Source organism: Notothenia rossii (assembly GCF_949606895.1).
Source record: "Notothenia rossii genome assembly, chromosome: 7".
NCBI lineage: Eukaryota > Metazoa > Chordata > Actinopteri > Perciformes > Nototheniidae > Notothenia > Notothenia rossii.
Genome location: NC_136905.1, coordinates 43,721,160 through 43,742,539, shown reverse-complemented (window position 1 = coordinate 43,742,539; position 21,380 = coordinate 43,721,160). Strand labels below are relative to the sequence as shown.

Below are 21,380 nucleotides of genomic sequence, written 5' to 3'. Positions count from 1 at the left end.
GTGCTCAACACAGTTCTTTTGGAGAGGTAATTTAAGCCTCTATAACAAGAACATTTGTTCAATTTCGTATGAGTATTCCTATAGTACATGTACAAAAAGTTACTTATCAAATGCTAAAATGTTGCATCTCCTATTTGCATCATCCAACCCATATTTCCCCTTTAATGTTATCAACAAAAAAGTATTTTGAGTCAGTTCAATCGCTACCCTCATAAGAAATGTACACGCCCTGTCACATGATGCCTGTATTTTAAATCCAGACACTTCCAGTTTGTATTTTTTCAGTCTGAGATTAGGCCTATATGGTATTTTATAAAAATGGCCACCGGTTGAAGTGAGAATAGCTGTATTTCTGTCTGCTCCTGAAGGCAGCATGTCTTTTCCCCCCTGGCTGTCCCTCCTCTGGAGCCCTCTGATTGGCCAGAGTGTCGGTCTTTCAGTGTGTGGGCGCGGCATCAGCCCGCTGTTTGCTCTGCTGTAGTAGAGGAAGGACAGCTGCTCTCGGCGGCGGAGGAAGGAACGGAAAAAACTCTACAATGCGTTAGCCCGTGGCAATGGCAATGGTCCGTCCCCAAGTCTCCTTCTAATTCAATCTCTGTGCCGCTCCGAGTTAAACATGGCGTGAGAATAACCGTGGAAAATAAGTGCGAAACTGTCGGGAGTTACTGTAGCGGCGGACTGTGCTGCCGCTGCCGGGAAGTTTTTTGTTGTTTTCCAGTCGTGGGGCCCCGACAGTGGCGGCGGCGGCTCTCTCTCCGGAGTGGTGTCCTGGTCCGCCCAGCCCCATGCAAAACCTAACGGCCCCTGGCGGCCCCGGCAACTCCAATGTCACCTGCTCCTGCAACTGCACCGCTTCCCAGCCACAGGGAATGGAGATATGTGAGTAACATTTGTTGCGTTTCTCCTCAACGTTAACAAGCTACCAGGAGTCTTTAGTGCCTAATCCCTTTCATAAAGTGTAGCAGCAGAAGGAGCACTATCAGACATAAGTTACTCTACCTGCGCTGATAGCATTTTCCTTATGAAAACTAGCCTATTACTGTAATACTACTGTATGTCTGCTGTCTAATATAAACGTCATGGTGACATTAGAGTACTTACTCGTATTTAAAGTTTATTTTCTTGTTTTTATTTAACTTAAAATACCCTACTGACTTTTTAGTGGTTATCCAACTTTATTTGTGAACTCTTTTAATTGGCTAGCCGTTAACAAATGGGTTTATCCTATTACATGTCTATATGTGAATGTAAAAATCATAGAACATTAGCATTAAACATATACCTACTTGAATGATTTACTATTTTATTGCAAGTTTCTTTAATATTTCTTCCTACTTTAACTGTTCTTTTTTTTTTTCTACTTGCGGTTTTCTGCCAAATGTTATATTCAAACTTTCGGATTGAGCCTTCTAGGCCTGCGGGGCTGTGCATATGCTCTGAGAGATCACCACAGAGGGTTAAATAGTTTGCCTGTCAGCATAGACAGGAAACGCTGGAATGGTATGTTATGTCTGTCTGCCTTGTGAGCAGGCCAGAGAGAAACTATCATTATCAGCTCTGCTCTCTGTCTGCCTTATCCACTGCAGATGTTCATCTTTATGACTGAGGGACAGACAGACAGAAGACAGACAGACAGACAGACAGACAGACAGACAGACAGACAGACAGACAGACAGACAGACAGACAAACAAAAAGGCAGACAGACAGACAGACAGACAAACAAAAAGGCAGACAGACAGACAGACAGACAGACAGACAGACAGACAAACAAAAAGGCAGACAGACAGACAGACAGACAGACAGACAGACAGACAGACAGACAGACAGACAGACAGACAGACAGACAGACAAAAAGGCAGAGGACAGACACATACAATAAATAAGACCCGGGCCGATAGGCGGATAAACTCATAACCAGGCAGCCAGACAAGTACTGACAGAGATATAAACAGAGACGCAGACAGACACATCAGAAGCTAGACAGGCAGACATTGACAGACAAACATGCAGACACACAGAGCAGCTACAGACGGACGGAGAGAGTTACAGTGATGTGTAATTTCCATTGGGGCCAGGCCTTGTGAACGCAGGATATTAGATGTACTTCTTAATGACAGACAGACATGCAGCTACAGACGGACGGACAGAGTTACAGTGATGTGTAATGTCCATTGGGGCCAGGCCTGGTGAACGCAGGATATTAGATGTAGATTTGGCAGCAGAGTGTGGTTGCACTGATGCCAAATTGTAACGTGTGTGTGTGTGTGTTGAATTGACTGAGACTTCTTAACTTGGCTGCAAAAAAAAAAGTCAAATAATTGTGTGGATAAATACCAGCAGTGCACACACTAAACTGTATAGTGAATGTATGATTATTCATGTATGTGTTACTATGGCCTGGTAGTTTTCACTGTATTTCTCATCCTCTGAACTAGTTGGAGGGAACTCAATTCACAAGTGGTCTGAAATAGCTGTGTCCTACTGTAGTGGCCGTCTGGTTTGAAAAGAGCTCTTGTTTGTTGGCTGTGTTGTCATGCAGACTCGGCAAGGCTGAATAATGTAGCTCATGCTTTGATGATTTCTCTGGCTGGAGAAAAGTGCCTTTTTTTTTAAGCAGTGCGGGCGGTCTCACTGGTGTATTTCCTCTTTATTCAGATGAAGAGGAAAATTGAAAGGGACTAGGAACATAGAGGGATCACAGTGCAGACAGTGTGTCACGGCCAGGAATCGAACCTCTGCTTACATACTGGGATTCACGTGATTGGATTGAATTTGTGTTAGTCTTTAGCCTTTGCTGTTCTTGAATTCATTGAGTGTTGCAGTTATCTCATATGTAGGTGTATTATTATAAACTGAAACAGCTTCATGTAGACTTGCTCCGTTTGTGCATACTCTTGAGCCTACAGTTAGCAGTCAGGGAAACATGATTAACCCTTAAGCCATTACTCATGCAATTTTCAAATGAAATGTTATAGGAGGTTAGACTTCTGTGTGAAGGTGAAGTCCCTGCAGGGTGACAGGTCCTCTGCAAACATGTTCCACTCTTAAGTCATTTAATCTATCATGACTCTTATCAGTCCTGTCTTTCTTTAACAAGTGGGGAAATACCATATGCCTGCTGCACGAGGTCATTACACTTGTATAACTAATGCAAATACCGGTGTGTTTTCCATTCAACAAACCTCATGTTGATAGTGCTGGTTGTTTTGTTGTATGGATTCCAGAAGATTCTTTCACTAAGTCAATGTTCACCAGCAATAAGAAACATTTCCAAGTAAAAAATGAAGATCTTAGGGTTCAAAGCTTATAAATGATATAGGATTTGTTTTAACGTTGGTTCAAAATTATACTTTTTTTTGCAAGCACTTTCTATATTTCTATATTAAAGGTCCCATGTCATGGCCATTTCCACAGATCATAATTCCATTGTTGAGGTCTATTAGAATTAGGGATGCACCGAATATTCGGCCGCCGAAAATTATCGGCCGAAAATGGTTAAAAAGGCCCTTTCGGCTTTTGGCCGAAAGGGTTCTAGCACCGAAAAAATATCACCGAATGTCAGAGAACAGGGTTACGTTGGTAAGCTAACGTGTTGTTGTGATGACGTAATCAAAACGCGGCGACAAGCACGGCGCGCGACCATGTTCGCGGCTGGCTCACAGCCAACATGTCTGCCGCTCGGAGATATTTAAAAATATCAGAGAAAGAGGCGCGGATTGCGATTTGTAAAACGTGTTCAGCTGACACTTCTCGAGGGGGTGTAACTGCAAAGACTTTCACCACTTCGGGATTACTCCACCACTTGAAATCAAAACACCCGGACAAATATGCGGAGTAAGATCAAATCACAAGCACTGACAGCGAGAGACTGTTCAGCGCTGCCTCTCATGTGCTTGATGAGAAGAGGAACAGACTTATGGCTGATAAAGCAGAGAAGCTAATGTTCATTAAAAATAACCTCTCACTTTTCCTTAATAAGTAGACAAGGCTGGCTTATCATAAGCTTATCTAGTTCTACATGTCTACTCTATACCCACTTTCCTGAACAATTTTCATTGTGAGTTATAATTCACCATCTCAGGTTATCATTAGGGGGAAATGACAGCAGCACAGTGTTCAATATATTGTACTTTCGCTATCTAAATGATACAATGTTGTTTACATTGCTCATGAGGACAGACCACCTTATTTGCAGATTCTTGAAATTGTAATTTAATTTGTAATTGATTGTGGATTTTGTATCCAGTTTTTACTTTATGTATCTTTATACAATGTTTACTACTTTGGTTATGAGGACAGACAGCCTTATTTACATATTCTTGAAATTGAATTGTAATTGAATTTGTAAATAGTTACATTCATGTGGATTTATCCAGTTTGCACATTTGTATGCATGCACTTATAGGTGCATTTGTTGTTGTTGAAGGCCTGGCTGTTACAGTCTTTATTTACACTATTTTGTTGTAGGCCTAATGGCCTAGATGTTTATGCAGTTTTAAAGCACCTTGGCTTTGTTCTGAATGCACTTTGTTGTAGTTATCCTACAGAGAAAAGAAAATGCACTTGACTTGGAATTAATGTACTGTATGCATTCAAAAGTGCTGAATAAAGGTTTTATGGACCCATAATACTGATTATTATTTAAGTTAAGTTTTGCCATAATCATTTATTTTTCCATAATCAGGCAGCTGAACAACATTGGTAAAAAATGTATACATTATATATATATATATATATATATATTTCTATTAATCATTTTCGGCCTTTCGGCATTCGGTTTTCGGCCAACTGTTTCCTATTTTCGGTATCGGTTTCGGCCAAGAATTTCCCATTCGGTGCACCCCTAATTAGAATAGATTTATATTGTGTAATTTTACAAACTCACATTGGTTTCTCATGCAGCATCTCTGTATAGTATGTGTATTCACTCTCTGTCCTAAACGACTTGTTGGAGCTCCTGCCCAAAAAAATGCATTTATCATCATAATTATTCTATATATAATGTACACAGTGCCTGTAAACCGGAGGAGAACGCTGGCATTTCTCCTCCTACTTGAAAGACCATGGAGGGATAGGGTCTGCAAAATTAGTTTGTGTGTGTATATATATATATATATATATATATATATATACACAGTGGGGCAAAAAAGTATTTAGTCAGCCACCAACTGTGCAAGTTCTCCCACTTAAAAAGATGAGAGGCCTGTAATTTTCACCCTAGGTATAATAGAAAATCACATTGTCTGATTTTTAAAGAATTTATTTGCAAATGATGGTGGAAAATAAGTATTTGGTCAATAACAAAAGTTCATCTCAATACTTTGTTATAGACCCTTTTTTGGCAATGACAGAGGTCAAACGTAAGTCTTCACAAGGTTTTCACACACTGTTGCTGGTATTTTGGCCCATTCCTCCATGCAGATCTCCTCTAGAGCAGTGATGTTTTGGGGCTGTCGCTGGGCAACACAGACTTTCAACTCCCTCCAAAGATTTTCTATGGGGTTGAGATCTGGAGACTGGCTAGGCCACTCCAGGACCTTGAAATGCTTCTTACGAAGCCACTCCTTCGTTGCCCGGGCGGTGTGTTTGGGATCATGGGATCTGAAAGACCCTGCCACGTTTCATCTTCAATGCCCTTGCTGATGGAAGGAGGTTGTCACTCAAAATCTCACGATACATGACCCCATTCATTCTTTCCTTTACACGGATCAGTCGTCCTGGTCCCTTTGCAGAAAAACAGCCCCAAAGCATGATGTTTCCACCCCCATATTTCACAGTAGGTATGGTGTTCTTTGGATGCAACTCAGCATTCTTTCTCTAGCAAACACGTCTAGTTGAGTTTTTACCAAAAAGTTATATTTTGGTTTCATCTGACCATATGACATTCTCCCAATCCTCTTCTGGATCATCTAAATGCTCTCTAGCAAACTTCAGACGGGCCTGGACATGTACTGGCTTAAGCAGGGGGACACGTCTGGCACTGCAGGATTTGAGTCCCTGGCGGCGTAGTGTGTTACTGATGGTAGCCTTTGTTACTTTGGTCCCAGCTCTCTGCAGGTCATTGACTAGTTCCCCCCGTATGTTTCTGGGATTTTTGTTCACCGTTTTTGTGATCATTTTGACCCCACAGGGTGAGATCTTGCGTGGAGCCCCAGATCGAGGGAGATTATCAGTGGTCTTGTATGTCTTACATTTTCTAATAATTGCTCCCACAGTTGATTTCTTCACACCAAGCTGCTTACCTATTGCAGATTCAGTCTTCCCAGTCTGGTGCAGGTCTACAATTTTGTTTCTGGTGTCCTTTGACAGCTCTTTGGTCTTGGCTAGTGCTGCGTAACAGTACGCCGAACCGGTACTGGACTTGTAAAAAGTTTCGGTTCAAGTCCGGTTAAAACCGGAACGTCAGGAACCGGTACTTACGTATATTCTCCTTTGTGTTCTAAACCATCTAAAACCTTCAATAGATCGAGAAATTTGCGCTGAGAAAAGACGAAAAACATTGTTTTGGCTTCTGATATGGCGGCCATTACTGAACTCACGAAGTCTCGCAAAATATCGCAACTGCTCGCGAGATCTGTGTGACGTCAAGGGAAGCTGGCGTGGGATGCTGGTTGCCATATTTGGTAGTGTAGCTAAGCTAACTCCTTTCTATGTATGGTGATATAGTGTCTGCCGAAAGAGCAACACTTCACCCAGACAATGTCAATATGCTGTTGTTCTTGAACAAGAACACATAGACTTGTACTCTTGCATATTGAGTCTTGTATGTACATCACTATGTATGTAGTTGTGTTGTGTAGTTAGTAACACATGTAGAGTTCTAGAAAAGACATGGTGTAGACACAAGTTGGAAGGGGGCACAATAAACCTGACGAGTTTGAATTTGAGTTGATTATGAGTTTATTTTCAATTGATAATTAGCTCACAATAAGTTCACTTTAGTTACTCACACAACTTGACACAAGTCCGGACTTAAAAGTCCGGACCTGAACCTGAACCTCTGGACTTGAGTCCGGTCCTGAACCTGAATGTGAGTCCAGGTACACAGCACTAGTCTTGGCCATAGTGGAGTTTGGAGTGTGACTGTTTGAGGTTGTGGACAGGTGTCTTTTATACTGATAACGAGTTCAAACAGGTGCCATTAATACAGTTAACAAGTGGAGGACAGAGGAGGCTCTTAAAGAAGAAGTTACAGGTCTGTGAGAGCCAGAAATCTTGTTTGTTTGTAGGTGAACAAATACTTATTTTCCACCATAATTTGCAAATAAATTCTTTAAAAATCAGACAATGTGATTTTTCAATTGGTGGCTGACTAAATACTTTTTTGCCCCACTGTATATATATGCTATATACTCCAGCGATTAAAAACCAGGCCTTGTCCTTTCTGATGTTGTCCTTGTAAAAAGCATTGGTTACATCATATAAAATAGTGTGTTTTTCCACCTCCAGAATGAAAAGCTCCTCGTCCATTGTGCGTGTCGTAGTGAAGGTGTTTTGACGAAGGAGTGGGGGGGGGGGGTCTGCAAAATGTGTATATGTGGGGGATGGGCCTGGCCCGGATGCTCTGACCGTTCCACTTCCTGCCTACGTTATGGCTGCGCCGCGACAAAAATAGGATTCATCCTAATTTTAGAGGAGCCCTGCGCCGAGCCGCTTCTGGGACGCTTCTGAGCCATTACGCACCGCGTGTGGTGGAATAGCACCCATTGACTAGAGTGGCCGCGATCGCCGTGAGCACCGCGGTGCAGCCGTAACGCGCCCGTAACGCGCCGCAGACGGACCCGATGGAATCTAGGGGTTAGTCTTTAGACGAAAATGGTTATTAGTTTTAGTCACATTTTAGTCATTCCTATCCTTCGTAGTTTTAGTCTAGTTTTAGTCGACGAAAACTAAAAACGTTTTAGTCAACTTTAGTCGATGAAAAATTACATTTTAGTCAAAATGTGTCTCTATACTCTCTGAACGCTCCGTCCCCGGCAGATCTCTGTGTCCGCTGCAGCATGTATGTTAGGCCCCACCCCCCGCACACAGAGAGACACAGGCAGATCACTCTTCTGGAGTGAAGAGAGCGGAAATAATGATATTGCAAGTTAGAAACGTAAGATGCATTTTGACAGACAAGATGGACACTTTGGGGAAAATATGCTGCATTTTGAATGTCCGATAGTCCACCATTAACACCTTAGTCCCGTCTCGTCAACGAAAACTAAATATTAGGGCTTTCAAGTTAACGCGTTAATTACGCCACTAATTATTTTAACGCGATTAACGCATGTGTATTTTGAGTCCTCGGCCACCCCGTAGTTTCAGAGCGCATTGAGTTTAAAATAGCATCTACAAGCTGATGCTGACAGCACCGCTCCTGCCGTCCGCTTGCGGCAGACCACACTTCCACGCACACCGGCAGGCACTGGCTGGCCATCGGGAGGACCGGGAGGGTGTGTGTATGTGTGGCAGAGTCCTGCATCGAGTCGGGTATCCGCGGGTACCCGACGGGTGACCCGCAAAAAAGGTGATTTGCGGGTGGTATTTTTTCAAACGCTTTTTTCCGGGTTCGGTTCTGGGTAAAACAAAGATGATGCGGGTCGGGTTGCGGGTGTTGCATAATAAATATATTTAAATAATGATAATTTAGTTTAATGTTTAAATCCTCAGACCTCTCCCCCGCGGGACCGAGCATAATCATAACCTCTGCAGCGCATCTATCTGATGCTGAGCGCGCCACATTCTGAATGGCTGAGGTGAAGCTCTCTAGCGGAGAATACAGCATTTTCAATAACTCTTCCTCAAGAGCGAAATCCAACGTCTGGGAGGCTTTTGGTGTCATCCTAGATGCAGAAAATAACCAACATCCCAGGCTTTTTGAGCCAAATATGCGTTCTGCGTGTGTTAATAATTGCACGTTTTCACTGCTTATATATATGCGGGTTCGGGTCGGGTTGCGGATCTTGTGCCGGCGGGTCGGGTCGGGTTGCGGAACTAATTGGCAATATGTGCGGGTAGCGGGGCGGGTTCGGTATTGCACGTCGCGGGTGCGGGGTGGGAGCGGGTCTTGAAAATCAGACCCGTGCAGGACTCTGATGTGTGGCGCGAGAGAGAGACCTTACGTGTATTGTTGTTGTTAGCATCTGGTGCTAGCTAGCTGCGCTAACTGCGCTAAGAAGCTGTTTAAATGAAAACAGAGGAGCAACATTTCGCCGACAACTGCGCTGAACACTTGACTTTATGCAGGTAGCCAGACAGTGGGACATTGTACGAACAGTCAGCACACTCAGCACGGATAGTGCGCGCAACATGACTGCAGCGTCCAGGCAGCTCCCGTTCGAGCATATGCCTTGAGTTGCACACACACACACACACACACACACACACACACACACACACACACACACACACACACACACACACACACACACACACACACACACACACACACACACACACATAGGCCTGTCGCGATAATCGATAAATTAACTTATCGTACGATAAATAAAAATGGACTCGATAACTTTTCTGAGCTCGATAAATTGCCATTTACATAAAGATGTGACCAGCATTTTAACCTTGAGCGCTGTGGCTGCCAGGCGCGCTGTGAGGGTCGGGGCTGACACACAGCCAGGTCAGGACACTCCGCGTGCACGTGCAGCAGCGTAGCAGCCAAATTAATAATATAGCGACAAGCGGGAGACAACGTGTGACTTACTCGCGGGGAATTTAAAGTGAAATGGAATTGGTTACAAAACCTAACGACACATCTCGATTCTCCGGTGTGGCAGTATTTTGGATTCAAACCAAATCAACGAGGCGAACCTACGGACTTGAATGAGCCGGGCGGTGTGTCGCATTGGTTTAAAAAAGGTAGCGACAAAAGCAGGCAATACCACGCATTTTAAACCACCTAAAACACAACCACCCCATTCAATTTTTCCAGCTGGGAGCAAACAGGGCAGCTGGAGATGGAGAGCCCCCGCCCGACAATGCAAACATGTTGGTGTTCCTTGCTCGAAAACTTAGAAAAACAGATTTGGATATGGCCTGTTGAGACATCTGGGTCTTTGACAGTGGACTGTACACTTGACTGTTGTTTTAAGGAGTTTTTTTTTGCTTGTGAGATAATGTGTGCTCATATTTATTTATTTATTTATTTATTTATATATATATATATATATATATATATATATATGAATGAGAGAGAGAGCTCTGTTTTCCAGCCTGACTCTATTTCATTTATTGTTTTGGTTGTGTGTGATTTAATTAATTTATTATAATTTAATTAATTTTTTTTATTTATTAATTTATATATTTTAATATTATTTCACATTTCATTTGCAATGTTGCATGTTCAATAAAAAGTTATGTTTGAAAGGATGTACTTGAATTATTATTATATATTATCATTATGTCTAAAATGGTCTTAAAACGGTGCCGACAATATTGTCGTTTATCGCAATAATTTCCAGAAAAATTTATCGTCCAACACAATTAATTATCGTGACAGGCCTACACACACACACACACACACACACACACACACACACACACACACACACACACACACACACACACACACACACACACACACACACACACACCCCGTGTGTTTGTAGGCTGACACTTTGTATTGTATTGTTCAAATGATAATAAACATTTGCATAAAGCATATTTGTCCACTCATATGTTGATAAGAGTATTACAAACTTGAAAAATATTCCTCTAAGGTACATTTAGAACAGATAAAAGATGTGCAATTAATTTGCGATTAACTATGGACAATCATGCGATTAATCGCAATTAAATATTTTAATCGACTGACAGCCCGACCAAATATACATTTCGTCATAGTTTTCGTTATCAAGAATCTATTTTTATCTCGTCATCGTCTCGTCTTAGTCATGTAAAAAAGGTCGTTGACGAACATGTTTCGTCATAGTTTTCGTTGACGAAATTAACACTGGGCCCGACACAATCGTGGTTCTATCGGGGCCAACAAGCGGGCCAAAACCGGGCTGAATATGCTAAACTAGTGAGAGAATCGATGGTAACGGGGCTACAACTACAACAAGTTGAACATATTTGACGGTGATTTAATCGTAATACACGTTTCAAAATGATGCCGAAGTAACAACATACTGATAGTATGAAGTAGTACTGTTAGTAAAAACCATGAATTAATGCTTTGACAAGTCTGCAGACAGACGGCAGGCGAAAAACCTTTTAAAATGCGTGTTGTCTAAATGGAGATCGGCTAAGCCAACGTTGTATATGCTCCGACCGTCCACACTCACAACAACGGCCTACAGACATAAATAAACCAGCGACTGTATTCGCCATGACACAAACAGTCTGTGGTTTGTATTTGTTTAACTGTTGTCCAGTTTCTGAACAGATATGAGGAGCTGTAAGCTTGAGTGCTAACAGTTAACGGCTGATGTGGTTTTTCTGAAGATGATGTCACGGCTCCGCCTACACTGCGTTACTATAGATACTACCCCAGTTCCTAAACTGTAATGGAAGCGCAGCATTAAAGTGAGCCGGGCCTAACAAAACCATACTAAGTCGAGCGAGGCCTGCGGTGGAAATGCGCCATAACAGTGCTTTTTTCGGCTCGCTCTGAGCGGAACATCAGTCTTACGATGGTGTCGGAACAGCCGCATATGTTATACGCTAACCAACCAAACTGTACCTACAACTGTTGTTATTTAGGTGCACTTGTGGAAACTGCGCCATGTTGCCTACCGAAGTGGAAAACGTCTGTTGCAAAGAAATTAGAAAGGTAGCCTAGCTGACAACATTATGTAGCCAGCTAGCTGAAAACACCAACAGTAGCACACAACATTATATGCCAAGATATACACAATACATACCCCACACCCTGCAGAAGCTCCATAACATGTACAGATTCGATTATAGACCTTTGAGGCGTAGAACGGAAGAAGAGTTAGTTAGAGAAGTTATTTTTATCTGTAATAAACTACTACTGTTTGATGAAAAATCAAATCATGGTTTGCTATATATGAATGATATGTTATAGGAGCAAATAATTCAGGGAAGAAAGGCTACTAAGTATTTCCATCAAACTTTATTTTTAGAAATGTACAAAATGAACATGTGTAAATATACATATATACACTACTGTATATCATCCATTACTCCCCTTATAGGCGTTTTCAGCATCTTGCCTATCTTGCCTTGTAAGCTGGTGCTGGGGCTTTTTAGGACAAGGCATCAGAGTGTTCATCCCGTCATGTGTTGTCCGCCAGATACGCCAGGAGTTTCCTGATCTGGCTGGACGGAATCAAATGCTAATCTCAAAATATTAGAGAAACTTAGTTGTTTTAGGTTTGTTAGCTTGCCAGCTAGATTAATATGCTAACCTACATTTGCTAGTTCAGTGTAATATGCCAACCTACTATGAACTACAGCTAGTGGTTCATATTAGGCTAGCAAGAACATGTTTACAATTGCAATCTTATACTGGTAGTAGTCTGCTACGTTCGGTCATTCATTGTAGCTGGCATAAAAAAAATGTTTTCCCTAGCATGTCTAGCTCTTGGTAGCCTTCTTTTTTAGCTCGGTAACATACATGCTAGGAACGGTAGCTCGGTAGCATACACGCTAGGAACGTGAACTATAATGTAATTAAGTCGCGACTGACCATACGGTAAATCACCCGGAGTAGGCGTGTGGTGCAGTGGATGGAGCCTTGGTGTTGGGATCAGGGGGTCACAGGTTCAAACACCACTGCAGTCAGCATGTCGTTGTGTCCCTGGGCAAGACACTGTACCCCAAATTGCTCCTGTGGGGATTGCCCACAGTATTGAGTATGTAAGTCGCTTTGGATAAAAGCGTCTAACAAGTAACATGTAATGTAATGAGTATACTGTCTATGTCACCCGGAGTATACTGTCTATTAGGGCTGTGCGATTATGTTAAAAATCATTATCACGATTATTTGGGTCGATAATTGATATCACGATTATTTTGACGATTATTCATTGACCATTTATTGAACTTTAAAACAAATAATATTTTACCAATAAACAAGATCAACAAATATGTTGGGGCGCACTTCCAAAACCATACTAAATATATATTAATATGATAAACAAAGATAAATTAGACCAAAATAAATTAAATCAAATATGTTGCCGTGCACTGTCACAACCTACTGAAAACTCCTTAACATATAGCCAGTTTTTGGTAAAACATATTCAACATATTCCACTCAGTTAAACGTTGAAGGCTGGCCAACCGTCATGGTCCAGAAGTAACAGGAAATAAATGTTGAACTACAATTTAAGACCAAATAAAAATGTTTTGGCCACCATGGCAAATGCTGGTAGGGCTGCTCATGTCATATCTTAAAGATTTTTTGCAAGAAACACCAGCCTGTTTACATGGTCTGGTTTCAGAGATGAGCGCAGGCATGTGACAATATTGCCACCTGTACTGAAGACCCTCTCTGAAGAGGAACTTGTGGCCGTTCTGCCACATATGACATAGGAAAAAAAGAAAAGACTCTGAACCCTTTCTTTGCCATTATATAAAAATAGTGTTGCTACAAAAGTATAAATTAGGCTTACTAATAAGACAACTCAGATCTGAAGCTACACAGGAATTTGCTGCCAAAGTGCAATAAAAAAGACAAGATTAATAGAATCAAACCCTTTTTTGTTGCATTTTATTAGAGTATAAAAAGAAATGCCTTTAAAATAGGATGCAAGCAACACTAGTTTCTTAACCTGAATTGATAATAGACTATAATACATTTAAGTTTGCATTCTTATACCATTTTGTACAATAATTATAATGAATAAGTTCAAACAAACTAAAACTTACAGCTGATTAATAACGGTATCTAACTTGAGTTTTTATTATATCAAAAACCTGTTGAAATGCTACTGTTATTTTTACTGTCCCCCAAAAAAGGGCGTCGGCAGCCTCCAGGAATGCTTCTTATCAACTTCGCCGTCTTTGAAAGACTTCGTGTGTTTCGCAAGAACGTGACTGACATGATAAGATGCTATGGTAGCAGCCTTGCTCTTGTTGTTGGGCCGGGTGAAAATGGACTGCTGTGCATTTAGCTGTCCTTTCAGGTCCCTCCCCTTTTGGGAGCGTAGGGCAGAATTAGGAGGGAATTCCGTCTCGTAGCGTTTGTGCACTGTTTTGAAATGCCGCTCCTAAATTACCATTCTTCGATAAAGCCACGCTCGCATTGCAGATGAGACAGATGGACTTTGAATTGGAATAGATACAAAAATAATCATCCTCCCACTCTGAGTGAAAATTATATATTTTGGGCTTTTTTTGCTTCTGCCACAATTGCAGTCTTGTGTGTGTGCGGACTGTCACTCCTGTTGACACAGACAACGTCAGCATTATTCTGGCAAAGGAAGATTATGTTACAGGACATTAACGATAAAACAGAATATTGTTTTTCTAGGGTTGCTGAATAACACGTTTTATTTATACATGGGATAACTACAATAGGGCTGCAACAAACGATTAATTTGATAATCGATTAATCTTTCCATTAATGAAACGATTAATGGACTATTCGGACTATTACTGTATGCCTTGCACAATTTCTCAAATGCGCTTATTTAGCCATCAACTTTTAGATTTGGCTTGAGGTTGTTTTAGGCATGTGGAAACTAACAATGAAGACAATAAAGACGAACACTTGATTCAAAAATACATATATTATTAAATTAACTTAACAAATTGTGAACAAAATTAAAATAGCTTTTTATTTAAATAAAATAAATAATATTTCACGTCAAAGGAAAAAACAATGTTTTAACAAATCGTATTAAATAATCTGATGACAGAACTGTAAACAGAATAGCTGAAACTTTAACAAAATAAAGAGTAACTCTGTTACCTCTAATCATTAACCCATGTTTGTATAATTGAGTTAACTCCGTGTGTTGCTGCTAGCATACATAACACCTGACGTGGAAACCTTACTCGTGGATGGGGCTACAGAGCTGCTCGAAAGACAGTCGAACCCGGTGCATTCCTCCGTCTGAATGTGGTGCACTTTTGCTAAATGTTTAGACAAATTGCTCGTGTTATCGCCCTTACATGCTAAACACTCTTGGCAAGGAGCATTGTCCACCTTAAGACGGGTAACATTTAACCACACCTTGGAGCGCTTCTCTCCGCCATCTCCTCTGTGTGTTGCTGCATGTAGCAGCCGCGTGTGTGTAAACTGCCCCGCCCCATCGCACACAGACGGGAGAGAGAGATCTCGTCTGGATTGAAAAGGTCGGAAATTCATCATAAAAGCATTTCTTTGTCTTTTTGCATGTTAGAAACGAGTTGGCGACACTAAGACTGCAAGATAATGTTTGTGCAGCAATAATACATGACCTTTCTCTTTCTAAACTCGCTACTCGGAGGGAAGTCACTGTCATATGCCTTGTGAACACTCCGATAATGCCTCTCCACGTTACCTTTCTTTGGCAGAGCTACGCTTGCTTTACAAATAAGGCAAATAACCTTTGAATGTGACATCAAAAAAAAATATTCTTCCTCCCATTCTGTGTGGAAGTGGTATGTCTTTAGCTTTTTGCTCGGTCCCGCACTCATTTTGTTGTTAGCCTCTTGTTTGTCTCTTTAACTTAATTTGAGTTTTCCCGGCACTTGACTAATTTTGTATCGCTTTGCATTCTGGGTTAACAGACTGGAAAGTGATAGGTCGCTTTTTCTGTCAATTAAGTAAACTCCTGAATTAAGTGGCAGGGAGCCGGGAGGAGGGATCAAAACCAGTTTTGTCGAAACGTTTACCCATTTAAACAGTCGTGGTAGATACCTTGTTTGTTTTAAGCATCATAAATACACAAACAACAATGCGTACTTACAGGTTGTGTACCCGAATCTCCCGCTGGTCCAAACAAAATAGGAACATCATCATCCTTCAGTGTCTATCCGGCATGAATCGCTGCAATGTTTGCGAAGCTTTGGTCCGTGAAATGCTGCGCACACAGTAGAATACCGGCTCGAACATCTGAAGGAACAGTGTTAACAAGAAATGTCAACCACTGACTTCGTTGTGGTTCTGCCCTCGGTAAGGCCTACATTGTCACAAGACAGGAAACAGACCCTCGTTGACATGACTGGATACAGTTTTGAACTGAACCTGAGCGTCCAACAGTATATATGTTCGGCTGGCAGAGGGTGCGGCCATAGCTCTGGGCGTGGCTACTGGGTATCCCTACGTAGCGATACCCAGGAAGAAAACATTGGAAATCCAACGAGGCGTTTTGGGGAGGTCTTTTCTGTGTTAGAGTTTTACTCGCTACAGGGTTAGGGTTAGGGTTACTTTGAGGGTTTGTGACTCTGCAGACCGTTTACATGCATAAAAACCTTCATAACACACAAGGGGACGGGTAATAACCGGAAAAACATGACATGGGCCCTTTAAAATATGCCTGAAATGAAATAACAATTAGATGTATATTATAACCATAAAACTGTAAAGTACAGAAAACTTACATTTAAAGTTTGGTAGCAAATCTCAACCAATTGTGTGTGTGTGTGTGTGTGTGTGTGTGTGTGTGTGTGTGTGTGTGTGTGTGTGTGTGTGTGTGTGTGTGTGTGTGTGTGTGTGTGTGTGTGTGTGTGTGTGTGTGTGTGTGTGTGTGTGTGTGTGTGTGTGTGTGTGTGTGTGTGTGTGTGTGTGTGTGTGTGTGTGTGTGTGTGTGTGTGTGTGTGTGTGTGTGTGTGTGTGTGTGTGTGCAGGGTCATCTGTCAACTACCTCAGGCCAAACGCACACTTGTTGACTCTCCATCAGACACATACACAAAGATGTACACATAGGCACACACATTTACACCTAGCTATAGGGACAGACGGACACACACACACACACGTAGGCACTCTTAGGCTCAGCCAATATTTACCCTGCAGTCTCCCGCCAGACAGCCAAACCAATCTCTCACTAAGCTCTTTGTTGTTTGTTTGGGGTTGGTTTTTGCCTCTTTATTTTGTTTGTAGAGGTGTTGTACATTTGGAATTAGTTTGTTTTTTATTTAGTTTTATTATTAATGAATTTCAATAATGAGCCCTGGAAAAAAAGAGACTTCAAACTTAGAGTCTGAGACGTGAAAAGCAGAGACCTTGGGGAGGGGAGTGGCAGAGACAACCTAACAACAAGTTTAAGAAAAAAGAAAAAAAGGTTTTGGGGTTTTTCCTCCCAGACAGATTTAATCTACGATCACTGCTCCTATAATTAATTTCTGAGGGAAATTTTACGCTTGGTTAGTGTGTCTCAGTGGAGCCCTATGTAGTCTGCCACCTCTCCTGAGCTGAGTGTTATGGCAGTGAACAGTGGTGCTCAACATGCGGGGGTTAAGAAAGGGCTCCTTGTTTCAGTCTGAGGGTCCCCAGACCCTGTTTTTACACTGTGAGCTGACCTGCTCACACACTCTGCTGGCCCCAGCAGCTTTAGCACATGTTCTGGTACAGAGCACTGCAAACTATCCATATTGTAAAGTCATCTGAGAGGATATTGTTTTTTTCTCAGTTACATTAATATAGCAGACTACTACTCCGGATGCTGAAATATGGCAAACTATGTCAGCGTAAGTGAGCACATTGAAGTACATATTCAAATAGGGGAAGATGGGACCAGTTATGTTAAGCCCGGGGCCCCCGCCCCCGGGGGCTAAAAACAACAATATTCACGAAACTGTGTCTCAGGGCTTCTTAACATTTAACAAACTATGAATGTGTCATACCCACTTAACGGGAAGAAACTCAGCTAACGGACGATATGAACCATTTTTACCGAAACAAAACACAACTCTAACACCGAGCCTCTGAATTAGCACTAAGCGAAAGGGTGCTAACACACTTAGCACATAACTCATGGTAGCAATCTTTTATACTTCATGCAATCTGCACAAACAAGATATAATCTGAAAACTGAGATTCCACAGATTCCAATGGTATAGATATCATCACTGTGCGGCAGAACCAATGGCAGCAAAAGCCAGGAAAGACAACACACAACTTCACTTTACGTGGCCAAAATGGCAAATACGTCTTACCTTTGCTGTTTTCTGATCAAAAGTTGTGTTCAATGAATATTGACAACTATATTACAACGCATATAAATGCTGCTGAAGGTTAATCCAATGTCTCTGTGTCACTTTGAAATGATTACTGATAATCCATCATAACATTTATGGCAATAATCAGAGTTTTCATATAGAGTGTATGAGAGCTTCCGGTTTTGGGCAAGCTGGCTGCGCATCACTCTCATTCACCAATGGTAATGTTTAGATGGATTTAGGAACTCCCTCTCGGTTCTATTGGCTTTAACAGTTCAACTATTTCATCGTTATCAGCAAATGATGGTTTAGAGATTACACGGAGCCGTTTGACCCCCCAGAGCGTTCCATTTGCAGATCTATCCACCTTGGGACCCGTTATCGTTTGCGGGGTCGTTTACTGCCATATTCTGCATCCCAGTGTGGCCGAACGGTCTATATGACACAAAACTGTAACGGAAACTACCATATGTGTCCGCGTGGGTCCGGGGCCTTAGTTTCTATCAATTGTCTAATCGATTATTCAACTTTGCTGCATCTCTATATTGGAATATTTAACCCACATTTGCATATTTGTCCATTAAATAGAAACATTCGAGAGCTGTAATGCAACATCTTTAACTCATTCACCCAAAATTCAGCCTTACAGTACATATCCTTTTTTCCCTTTGTTTATTCCACCAGAAAATAAACAACATGTACTGATGTAACCACTATTGGGTCAATGACTTTAACATTACCTTAAAATAAATGAAAAAAGGAAAAAAAGATAATCTCAGTATTGTGTTGGAGTCATGGACTTTTATGAAATAAGAACTTTAATTTTATTTTATTGACTGATTTTATTTTGTGTTTAATGTGAGCAAAAACTGAATTGACAGGTTCCATGGTACGTTGTATGTCGTGCCAGATATTAAAGTAAGCTTAATTTAAGTAATTTTCAAGTTCACACAGATGTTGATTTTTGCCTTGTCTGCCCTGCATACGGCAGTTTAGACTGTATTTCCTTTCTCCTGTAATATGACTTGATAGCTTTAAACTCCCCACACTGAGCTCTGATTGGTCAGCAGGCGGTGCTTTCACTGAGTTGATCTCTTATCTGGAACATAACCTGCTCCGGAGCCGGTAAGGTGCTCAGCATAAGTCACCATTTGGACTTACCACAGAAGTAAGAAGTGAACCAGCATCCTAGGCCCTAAACTCAGAGTTAACCCTTAAGTTACTTCGCTAACTCCAAATCCTGCTTCTAGTACAGGCCTCTAATTCGTTTTTATTTATCATGTTTTTTGAGCCTGAGGACACTTGCAGTGCGGTTTGTTTTAAAACTGACATTTGTTTGCTTACAAAAAGCACCCTGTTGTGCAGAACAGAGCAGCCGTTGTAGTTGATGTTTGTTTGTGCTGAAGGTGTCTCTGTCTCTGACCCTCACACAAGTCTTCTATATATCCTGTCATGTCAGCACAACAGGGATATTTTGCCGGTCTTTCCTGGTATACCTACTGCTTATAACAGCCTGACCATCATTCTTCCCCTTTCCCCTCACATTCTTATATTGTGGCTGTGCAGCCCTGTGTTCTGAGGCTCTAAGCATTGTGGAAAATTCAGCCCTGAACAGGTCAAGTTCAGGCAGTGACTTCCGAACTCCAAAGCAGCACAAAGGTCAACCCTCGTCCTTCCACTTGTCCTGACAGCACCTTCACTGCTCAGTGAATGCCCCCCCCCCCCCCCAGCAGCATTCACAACCTTCTCACTGGCTGCTGGGCCTCCCTTTGTGTCTAGATATTACACACACACACACACACACACACACACACACACACACACACACACACACACACACACACACACACACACACACACACACACACACACACACACACACACACACACACACACACACACACACACACACACACACACACACACACACACACACACACACACACACACACACACACACACACACACACACACACACACACACACACACACACACACACACATAAACCTCCTCCATTGGTTCCCAAAATGCCCTTGGGACCAGGGCAGATTTGTAGTCCTAGTGTGTCTAAGACAGGCCATCCGTCAAGTGTGTGTGTGTGTGTGATGGTGGTGGCGGGGGTGGTTCTGCTGTCTCGGTCAACATCTATTTACACACAGTTTGACTGTTTGAGATGCTAAAGAGTTCCAGTGAATGAATGGCTGTGGGAATGGACGGGACGTATTCAATCACAGTACACAAGCAAACTGTCTTTTTTGCCTTGTAGCGGATTAGTTTTTCCCAGCATTCAGACAAATCAAATGCTTGGCATGTTTATTACCCTTTGTGAGCCCAGCCTCTCTACACGTCTCGTCTCTCCTTAGATGAAACAAAGCAGCGATTATTGCTTTGAAATTACAAATGCTGTTTTGCGTCCCATGAAACTAAAAGAGAAAAAAAACAAGGCAGAAACGCGATGCCGCCCGCTGCTTGTCAGTATTTGGGTAATCCATTTGTTTGTGTGTGCAGGAACACCCAGACAGTGGAATAATGACATGTCTCTTCAAGTGGTGTGCAGGATTTTCCTTGGATTTTGAAGAGGCTTATTTCGAACGGGTGTCACTGGAGTGTGGGCGTTTTTTAGATGGCGGGGTGTGAAGGCCCTACACAACACACTAGACCAGGGGTCGGCAACCCCTGGCCCGCGTGCCAGCATTGGCACGCGGCACCGTAACCAGTGGCACACTAGGAATAAGTGTGCAAAATATTTAAATTGTATTTTCGGATCCTGAACGAGACCGCCGCCAGAGCGCGTCTCCCGTTACCTGCAGAAGGAAGCCATGCACGCAACGCAGCCCCGCTCTTTACTCCAGGTGACTTTCTGCCGCTTTCCTCCGTGGTGCAGTGCTGATCGTTTCAACACGGAGGAAAGCACTTCACAAATTGCAGTACCCATAAGGAGCTGTGCATTTAGTTGAAAGCCCAGTGGCGATCTGCTCATCTCTCATCGAAATAATATGCTACAAAGGGGGCGGACTGGCCATCTGTGTGTTGAACTTTCCTGTCGGCTCCCAGACCGTAGTCGAGGAGGGCAGAAGCAACAAGCTTCAGGTTCAATAACCCACTTTAGCTTAAATGACTGGAGAGAGGTGAGCTCTTCTTGGGAGGCCGTTGCTGGGAGGCCGTTGCATTTATTTTGCTGTTCTTCTGTTTCACAAAATACATCACAGACCTCTGTTTTTCTGCTTTCCCGTTTCACTTCCAGAAACACGCTCGCTCACTGTCGCTCTACCATCCACAAACACATGCACAAGCCACACCCCTCTCTCTCTCTATCTC

The 21,380-nt window shown here is 42.2% G+C and overlaps 1 protein-coding gene across 1 annotated transcript in view; it reads left to right on the top strand.

Annotated features, from left to right (window-relative positions):
• Positions 1-478: 478 nt before the first annotated feature.
• Positions 479-21,380, top strand: part of LOC307013657 (protein TMEPAI-like) — a 60,793-nt gene continuing 39,891 nt past the window's right edge. Inside the window, exon 1 of the mRNA XM_079641133.1 lies at positions 479-879. Within this exon, the coding sequence (XP_079497259.1) occupies positions 786-879 (94 nt within the window). The 5' untranslated portion in view covers positions 479-785. The remainder of the gene's footprint in view (positions 880-21,380) is intronic.